This window comes from Agelaius phoeniceus, chromosome 15 (genome assembly GCF_051311805.1).
Source record: "Agelaius phoeniceus isolate bAgePho1 chromosome 15, bAgePho1.hap1, whole genome shotgun sequence".
NCBI classification, from domain to species: Eukaryota; Metazoa; Chordata; class Aves; order Passeriformes; family Icteridae; genus Agelaius; species Agelaius phoeniceus.
The window spans coordinates 15,694,026-15,703,759 of NC_135279.1; the positions used below are offsets into that span (position 1 = coordinate 15,694,026).

Here is a 9,734-nt window from a genome sequence, read left to right on the forward strand (position 1 = left end):
TCAGGCACAAAATCAGAGCATTAGGTAGTGGCTGTGACTTCCAACGCTGAAAGGTGCTGGGCAAGCAGAATCCCACAAAACATCATCCCCCAAAGCACCAACTCTGGCAGGTTGTTCCCAGGATTGTTGGTATCCACTTGGAGTGCATCCACTCCTGAAAAATAACCTCTTGCCTGTGCTGGGGAGAAAAAATAACCTCTGTGCTGGCCAGCATCCTCAGCACCAGCGATTTTCACTGCAGCCCAGTCAGAGACAGACCAGCCACAAGGGCACAAACACAACTCCTCATGCACTTCCCACTTGTACCACATGGATAAAGCGTGGTTCATCCATAAGGACACCTGCTGGTGACAGCAACAGGCCGCGGGTTAGGTTGTGTGATGTCATTTGACTTGAAGATAAAAAGAGCAAATCAAGAGAGAGAGGCTGCCAAAGCACCATGGGGGCAGCGTGGGGATGCCAACCTGGACACCCAGGAAACACCCAGGACAGTTCAGGCAGGCTGAAAATCAAACCCAGCATCCACGGAGAGCACAGCACATCCCCAGCACTCAGGGCTTTCTGACAGCTGGCAAGCGGCAGCTCAGCCAGCGCTGAAATATTGTTTCTGTGGCAAAAGGAAACTGTTTCTCTGTGTATTTTTTTTATTACCCATGGAGTCACCATCACCACGGCTTTAACCACAGCCATGGGGCAGGCTGGGGGTTCCTCCTGGGATATCTGAGCATCCTCTAACGCAACAAGATGTCTCAGCAGTTCACTCCCTGTCTCCTCAGAAAGTTCTTTGCGTGCCAAGCGCATTCCACAGGCCACCCCAAAATTCACTTCATAGCACCACTCTTTGTGCAACACTTGCAGGGGTTTTTGGGATGCTAGAGGTACATCCATGCCTTCCCCAGAAGCATCAAGCAGGGAACAGATTTCTACCCAGAGCAATCCTATCAGTTTGCTTCCTGGCCAGCAGCATCAGGAGAAAACATCCTTACTTGGGCTGGAGTTGGCTTAAAATTGAGGGTTTGGAAACAAGGACTAGAAGCTAAAGCATCTCCTCCAAAACCCACCCCCAGACCTCAAAATCCCACCTCCAAACCTCCAAAATCCCACCTCCAAACCTCCAAAATCCCACCTCCAAGCCTCCAAAATCCCACCTCCAAGCCCCACCTCCAAACCCCCGCTGCGGGGGGACGCCCGATCCCCCCGGTCCGCATCCCCGCGGCGCTCCCGAGCCTCCAAGCCCCGCGCCACACCATAGGCCAATTAATTCACTTCATCATCAGCCCCGAATAAACACACATCCCACCCGGCCATCCCGGGCATCCCAGCCGGGAGGAGGGCCCGCTGCTCAGCGCTCTCCCGTACGGTTCGCTGCGGGGAGCACGAACCCGGCGGCTCTCCCGGGCCCCGCGGGCTGCCCCCGGGGTGCGGGAGCGCGGGTGCGGCGGGCCCAGCGGCGGGGCCAGCGGCGGTGCCGGGCGGTGCCGGTGCCGCCCGGAGCGGGGCTCGGCCGCGGCGCCGCCGGTGCGCGGGGGGAGCGCGCAGCTGCAGTACCCGCGGCGGCCGCTCGGCGGCGCGGCACTGCCGCCGTGCTCGCCGGGGCGGCCGGCGGCGGGGGCCGCTCTCTGCCGCCTTCCCGCGCCCTCTCCTCGCTCCGGCAGATCTCGCGAGAGCGCGGCCGGCTGGTGGCCGCGGGGGCTGTTGCAGCAGCGGCGGCGGCGGCGGCGGCGGGAGGAGGAGGAGGCGGCGGCGGCGGCGGCGGCGGCCGGGGGCGGCCGAGGAGGCGGCGGCGGCGGAGGAGGCGGCGGCGGCGCGGGGGCGGCCGCGCCGGGGCGAGCAGCGGCGGGCGAGGCCCGAGCGGCGGCGGCGGCGGAGCGGCGGCGGCATCATGGCGGACAGAGACAGCGGCAGCGAGCAGGGCGGCGGCGGCGGGGGCGCGGCGGGCGCCGGGGGGCCGGGCGCGGGCGGCGGCGGCCCGGGCGGCGGCGGCGGCGGCGGCGGGGGCCCGGGCGGCGGGCTGCAGCACGAGACGCAGGAGCTGGCCTCCAAGCGGGTGGACATCCAGAACAAGCGCTTCTACCTGGACGTGAAGCAGAACGCCAAGGGCCGCTTCCTCAAGATCGCCGAGGTGGGCGCGGGCGGCAACAAGAGCCGCCTGACCCTCTCCATGTCGGTGGCCGTCGAGTTCCGCGACTACCTGGGCGACTTCATCGAGCACTACGCGCAGCTGGGGCCCAGCCAGCCCCCCGAGCTGGCGCAGGCGGCCGACGAGCCCCGGCGGGCGCTGAAGAGCGAGTTCCTGGTGCGGGAGAACCGCAAGTACTACATGGATCTGAAGGAGAACCAGCGCGGGCGCTTCCTGCGCGTCCGCCAGACCGTGAACCGCGGCCCGGGGCTGGGCTCCACGCAGGGCCAGACCATCGCGCTGCCCGCACAGGGCCTCATCGAGTTCCGCGACGCCCTGGCCAAGCTCATCGACGACTACGGCGTGGAGGAGGAGCCGGCCGAGCTGCCCGAGGGCACCTCCTTGACTGTGGACAACAAGCGTTTCTTCTTCGACGTGGGTTCCAACAAGTACGGCGTGTTCATGCGGGTGAGCGAGGTGAAGCCCACCTACCGCAACTCCATCACCGTCCCCTACAAGGTCTGGGCCAAGTTCGGCCACACCTTCTGCAAGTACTCGGACGAGATGAAGAAGATCCAGGAGAAGCAGCGGGACAAGCGCGCCGCCGCCGCCGCCGCCCCCGCCGTGGGCGCCGAGCCGCCCCCCGAGGCCGAGGCGGCCGCCGCCGGGCCGCCCGGCGCGCTGCTGCAGGCCGAGGAGCCCGAGGAGGACTGACCGCCCGCCCCCCGGGACGCGGACTGGCCCCGCCGCCGGCGGGAGGGCGGGCGGGCGGCGGGGCGCGGGGGCGGCGGCCCGGAGCCCCCCCTCCGCCCGGAGCCCCCCCGGCCGCGCCGCCCGCCCGGCGCCCCCCCCGCCGCCCGGCAGCAGCAGCGCCTCAGACCCGCCACCCATCGCTGGATGTTCCTCCACTTTACCCACCGTATCAAACAGTAAGCAGCTGCTAAAAAAAAAACAAAACAAAACAAAACAAAAAAAAAACCAAAAAAAAAAAAAAAAAACAAAACACACAAAAAAAAAAGAGTCAAAAAAAGTAATAACATTATATATGAACTGTGTTTCCTACTTGATTAAAAATATAAAGAACTGAGTGTTTATTTCCCTAATTAACCGAGAACTTTTGTACACGTTTAAGCTATTATTATTAAAAGTGTTTGCAAAAATGGTCAAGATTATAATATTGCTGAATTATATAAAAAAAGTCCTTTTCATGTTGAGCTAACATTTGACTTTAGCACAAAAAAAAAGAGATATTTTAGAACACGTAAAATAATATTTTTAGTTTTTTCTTCTCATTTTGTTACCAAATTTCGAACCTTACATGGAGGTTACTATAGTATATTTGACACCCTATATACCTGTGATTAGAGATGTGTATATATATATGAGGGCTAGGCATGCTGTGTGTCTGAGCTTTGTCTAAATGTTATGCAGAAGTTTGTAGAGTTAAAAGGTACGTAGGTTTAATTCATGCAAGGTAAACAATAAGTGCTCTCTTTTATACAATATGCATTGCATCTGGACCTTAAACATATAAAAATGGTCAGTGAAACTTCTGTGAACATGAAGAAAAATTATTAAAAAAGGCATTTAAATGAAATTTGCTAACTTGTGATTTTTACGTTTGAACCAAAGTTATTCAAATAGTAAAAAAAAAAAAAAAAAAAGAAAAGAGGAAAAGAAAAAAAAAAAGAGAGAGAGAGAGAAAAAAAACCCGAAAAGTAAAGAATTTCCTCCCATAATATTTTTTTTTCTGCACCTGTTTGGTTTACAACTGAGTAGGCGTATTGTCATTATTGTGTATATGAGATGTACTTGTATTGTTCATAATATATTTTTTTTATTCTGTGTACTTAAAGTACTTAACCTGACGTGCAGCGGTTTCCAGTCCACCTGTTTTTGGACAGCAGGTAGCGAGTCTTTCCGTGTGGCCACTGGCACTAGCACTATCTCCTGAACTCGTGTGAGGTCCGGACCGATGCTTTGATCCCTGTTCACTTCCGTAGGCCTGTTAGGAAGCAGTGCAGCGAGGGCAGCGTGATCCCACTGAGCCATGGGGGTCGGAGTTTGGTTGGACAGTGAAAGCCAAGCCGGTGTGTGTCCGTCATGGATTTCCATGTAGCTGTGGTGCTAGTTATTATTACTGGCTACATACCTGGCCAGCCTGGCCGTGCCCTGCCCTCCCCGTCCCAGCTCCCGCCGGGCGCGGGCTCTGCTCGAAGCCTAGGCTAGGGAAACACAGATTTGTCAGAACACTAATCTGTCCAGGTGTGTTCTCCAAATTGAAATCGTTTGTAATAATAAGAAGAATAATAATAGACTTTTACAGGTTGTCTTCGTTGTTTTTCAGTTATGTTTTTTTTTCTTTTAAAAAAAAAAGTTGGTGTGCTTTTAATTGACTAACTTCTTGCTGCTGTATAGTAAAATATTAATATATTTTTATCATTAAACTGCTGCATGACTATCATCATTGCGAGTGAAGAGAAAATGTTATAAAAAAAAAGATGCCTTAAACAGTGAAAACAAAACTTTATTTTTTGTTTTTTCTTTTCTTTTCTTTTCTTGGCTGGAATTCAGTAGAGAGCATTTCAGAGAAACTAGAATCTTGTTCCACTCAGAAGTTTTTTGGGAATGCAATCATTTTGCTGAATGGTCTTGGCTGAGTTAGGGGTCAGGTAGACCTGAGCTGCTCCTGTGCGAGCAGGAGCTGCCAGCGCTTCTTTACCGAGGGGCAAGGATGGAGTTTCTGAAGGGTGGGGAGAAAACAAAAAAAAAGCTTGTTTTAAAGAATTTGATTTCCTGCTGTCATTTTATTCCCAGTTGAAATTATAATTCCCTTTTTCTTCTTGGGGTTTTTATTTTGTTGGTTTGTTTTTTTGGGGTTTTTTTTGAGATGTACTGTAAGTGTCAAAACAAGCTGTTTCCATTGTACCATGCATTATTGCCCTTGAAAGAAGTTTGCTGTTAGTGTTCACAGAAAGTTAAACACGAGCCGCTGGTAGCGAGGTGTTTCTGTTTCTTTTTAAACAATCACTGGAAATGTTTAAAATTGCTTTAATGTGCACTTTTCCTATTTCCCAGTAGTGAAATAAGCTTTTCAGAGTGCGTAATGTGACATTTGAAATGGTTCTCAATTGCATGTAAACATGTGTCTGATAACCTGCTTCTGAATCGGAGGCTCTGGATGGGCAGTTCCAGCGATTATTGTACTTCAACTGTGATGTGTCGGGACTGCACTCTCCATGCTGCTAGACGTAGTTAGGAATTTAATTGCTTTGGTTGTTTTTTTTGCTACTTGATTGATTGTCTCGGTCCTGCTGTTCGCTGCCCTCCCCAAAGTTGTCGCGCTGCCGACGGACGCGCTCCGGCGCCCGTAGTTCCAACGCCGCCGCGGTGCGTTCCCTGCAATAAGTAGCGGGAGGCGAGGAGAGCACGGCAGAGTGTCCTTCCGTCCCTGCCGGCTCCTGGGAGCATCGCTAACGAGGCAGGCTCCTCCCGTGGTCTTCCTCGCCCGCGCCGCCCGGATCCTGCCCAGGATCCGGCTGACCGGAGGAGCGCACGGGCCGCGCGGGTCCAGTCAAACCAGTACAGCCTGGAACGGCCCGCGGGCAGTTCTGTGAACAGTGGCCGAGAACTTGTGGTCAGTTTTTGTCTCGTTTTGGGTTTCTTCTGCGTGTTTCTTTGGTTTTTTTGTTTCGTTTTGGTTTTTTCTTCTTTTAACGCACGTTCTGTATGTTCAAGGACTTGATGAATGATGATAACGAAAGACTAAAATGACTGTAAAGATTTGTGGGATTTTGCTCCTCGTTGTTTTAGTTTTCATTGGATTTATTTTTTCGCTTTTTTTGTTTTAATTTTTGTTTTCCCGGAGGTGCTCGGTACTTTACCAAGGCTCTAATATCTCAGTATTTAAAACAAAGTACAGAAAACCCTGTTTAATGTTAGAAGAAGAAAGGTATATTTGACCATATGTGTTGTTTTAAAAAAAGACAGTATGCTCAAATGTGCCAAGATACCTAATTCCTGAGAAGTATGCCTTATATTTTCCTTGATGATATGCTTTTAAATGTCTTGTAGAATAGGTCCAAGAGCATGATAAAAGCTACTTTATAATGACTACGTGCAAGAAAACTTGAAATTCATTGCAATACTGACATTATTTTATTTTTAAGTTAAAGGGACACTGTCAAGTAATTTACCATTGAAATACAACCACCTTTTAAGTGGTTTTATGCTAACGGGGAAATGTCCTCCGAATTCAAATTCTATTTTTTTTGTTAAAATGAAAACAAAACAAAAAAAAATGAAATTGCTCTGTCTTTGAGAATTTAAATAAAAAAGAAAAAAAAGAAACAGCACGAGCCGCTGTTGATTCCTGCCTCTTCTTTGCGGTCCCGCTTACGATGCTGCGGCGGGAGGCAGCCAGCAGCTTCCCGGGAGCCGGGGGGCCCGGCCGGACCCTCCGGGGTTCCCCCCGAGCCCCGGTACCGGGAGCCCCCGGGATGGGCCGGGCGGGATCGGCGGGCGAGCAGGAGCCGCGGGTGCCGGGAGCGCTCCGAGCTCCCAGCCGGGCGCGCCCGTAGGCGGAGGGCTTTTCGTTTTTTGGAAATTCAATTGGGGAAAAACAAAAAAAAAAAAAAAAAAAAAGGAAAGAAATACTTGACAGTGTCACTTTGTGCGTATCCCTCGCAGGGGTTGAAATGCGCTGGGCGCAGCGCTGCCGGGAGAGCGGCTCCCGACCTGTCCCGGGACTGGGGGAAGCACAGAGGGGGCAGCGGGCGGGCGCAGAGCCCACCCCGTGAGCCAGGCAGAGCTGCTGCCGGGGATTTAACCCCTGCTCAGAGCCGACCGGTAACTTCTTTTTTTTTCGTTTAGTTTTGGGTTTGGGTTTTTTTTTTTTTTTTTGGGAGCAATTACTTTGTTGCCTTTAAAAATAGCACTGTAACCACCTTTTTTTATGATTAGCTGTAGTGTAACCTTTGTCCCTTCAAACTATGCAAGCTATGAAATGTAAATTAGGGATCAGTTAAAGATAGTTGATTATATTCAATCAGATGACATTCATGCACTAACTGGAGTATATACAGATAAAGCTATTAGAGTGACTTGTATGCTAACAGCAAGATATAACATACCTACCTATTCTAAAAAAAATGACTATTAATATTGTATAACAGGACTGTGGGGGTTGGGAGGGAATGTTATCTCTTATCTTCTTAAAAGGGGATTTAAGATTTTTATAACTGTTTTTTCCATCAAACTTTAATATTTTTGTCAAATTTTTAGGTATTTAATTTGTAAAATAGATTTTACTTTGTACTGGCGTACAGAAAATAGGGGTTGATTTAAACTTTTTTGAAGCCAAGTGATCAAGTACATTTGTAATAAAAAGTCAATGGATCTATATCAGTCGTACTCACTGTTTTCATTTCTTGTACGTTCTAATGCAGTGGCGCTCTATGTCTCCCAAGGAAAAAAAGAAAAAATTGGGGAGGGGGGTGGAAGGAGAAGGCAAAAATGTCAGCATTGATGCTGCCAATTGATGCAACTTTGCGTGCACAAGTGGCCCCTGGTCAGTGGAGATTTGGTAGATATGCATTTTTCCTAAAACCACGGTGCACTTTTTCCAGAAGGGTTTATGCAAACCTGACGTTTTTGGCATGTCCTCACTTCACGCTTCCACCTTGGCGCCCGTAAACTCCAAAGTCGCCCTTTGGGAAGCGCCTTTCCCCAGCACTTCAGAAAAAGCAAAACCAACCAAAGCAAAACTCTGATTTCTCCTAAAGTGGTGAACTACAGCACATGATGTTTTTGCACCCTCACACGCTGTCGCCCTTCCTCCAAGGTCTGCCACTTGCTTTTCTCTAAGTTCAACAGGTCTAAGGTTTTTTTTGTTTCCTTTTTTTTAAGTAAAATTGCCAAGTGTTTTGGATCGAAGACTTCAGCAGATCCACCGAGCTTGGATCCAACACCTTGCAGAGCACTGACATAATTATTTTTTGGTTGCTTGTTTGCTTTAAACCCAGCCCTCCCCTTCCCTGTCCCAGGGCATATACCAAATCTGATTGACTTGTCTGTGGCAGAAGTTGTGGGAGTCAGCAGGGAGAACAACGACATTAATGTACAAGAATGCTAAAACAGGTTTACATTTTAGGGGCTCTCTTCAAGCATAAAAAATCTCAAAAGTCTAACTAGAACCAACCAATTTCCTCGGTTTTGCTAGTCCTCCAGGTAGACATTGAGTCTCTCTTAGGTGAGTTGGAAAGAAGGCAATAAAGGCAAATCCTTCCGCAGCTGTGCAATTTGCTCCTTCAAAAACCTGCTGCTTCCTACTGGATTGCGTGGCTTTTGGAGAGGTAGGGCTCTGCCTGAAGCACTGTGAGTTTCTCTTTTAAAAAGACACTGTCAAGAATTTATCTTTTTTAGAAACCCTGTTTGCAGCTTTTTTTTTCCCTGGCTTTTTTTTTTATACTTCTTTTTTCTTTTTTTTCTCTTGCTTTTTGTCAGGCTTACCCAAACTTTCCCTTTATTGTCTTACTCCCCTCCTTCGTTGGCTGCCTGCTCCTCGTTAACTCAGCTTGTGCAGCTGGAGGGTCACTGTTCCTGGTGGTGTTTGGACTATCTGGAAGAGGAGCCCAGTAGTTTGAAAATCTCATGCTGGGCTTTTTTATATCTTTTGCACACTCATTTCTCTCCCTAAAAGTTTTACTCTTCTTGGCTTTCTCCTGTAATGCGTGAAGAAAGGTGAAAGGCTCTGAATTTTTGGTGGCAGAACAGAGAAACTGGCTGCACGCAAAGCGTTGTCACAATGTTTTGACAAAACCGACAAGGTAAACAAGCGAGTTCCATTTTTATTCCTGATTCCTTCTGCTGTTGCCATCTCCTTTGCCGCTTGCAACAATGAAAGAGAGTTTCTGCCCAGAGCTTTTTTTTTTTTTTGTGGTTCCTTTTACTCTGCTCGCTTGCACATGATTTAGCTCACTGGCACTGCAAAATGTGCGTGGGTTGTGAGCGTGGCAAGGAGATACGTATATAGAGTTTAAAGCTAGTTAAGGTTAATTTAAATGGACTTCCAAAATTATAACCTTTTTTAAAAGCTCGTATTTCCCAGAGCCTAATCTTTGGGCCTGAAGTTCATGGTATTTTTTTTTTCTTCTCAGAAGAGGTGTGTGTTGTGTTGGGATGGCTGGGGGTGATGGCACAGGAAGGATGCTCCTCTCCGGAAGCTCCGCAGCTGGAGCAGGGCTGCCTGCTCTGCTCTGCTCTGCTCTGCTCCCAGCAGAGGCTCCCGTTTGTGCCAGATGCTCCTGGGTCTGCTCTGGGAGTTTCTCTTAGCCTGTCTATCCTCCTTTGCTTGTTGTCTTTCCAAAGCATTTCAGTTCCTGACGGGCTGTGTGTTAGCAGCACTGCAGTCTGGGAGAAAGGCAGCTCACATCAGGGGCTGCAACCATCCCACTTCATGTGAGTTCCAAGTGGGCCACGAGGCTTTTCTGGGCTGTGTGTTGCTTGTTGTTAGTGCAGAACAGCTGCAGATAGCAGAGAGAAGTAAAGGCCAAATCATCCATTTGCAGGGGGTTCACAGTGTCAATTCTCCAATGGCATTCTGGTGATTTCACTG

General features: G+C 49.7%; 2 protein-coding genes across 2 annotated transcripts in view; both read left to right on the forward strand.

Moving 5' to 3' along the window:
- Positions 1–1,882: 1,882 nt before the first annotated feature.
- PURA (purine rich element binding protein A) lies at positions 1,883–2,941 on the forward strand. The gene has a single exon (XM_077186506.1). The coding sequence runs from the start codon at positions 1,883–1,885 to the stop codon at positions 2,831–2,833; it is 951 nt and encodes a 316-aa protein (XP_077042621.1). The 3' UTR covers positions 2,834–2,941.
- CYSTM1 (cysteine rich transmembrane module containing 1) overlaps positions 2,938–9,734 on the forward strand; it is a 67,677-nt gene continuing 60,880 nt past the window's right edge. Inside the window, exon 1 of the mRNA XM_077186507.1 lies at positions 2,938–3,048. Within this exon, the coding sequence (XP_077042622.1) occupies positions 3,017–3,048 (32 nt within the window). The 5' untranslated portion in view covers positions 2,938–3,016. The remainder of the gene's footprint in view (positions 3,049–9,734) is intronic.

What these genes read in the sequence shown, in the direction of transcription:
- PURA (XM_077186506.1), top strand. Translation starts at nt 1,883, where the DNA reads ATGGCGGACAGAGACAGCGGCAGCGAGCAGGGCGGCGGCGGCGGGGGC.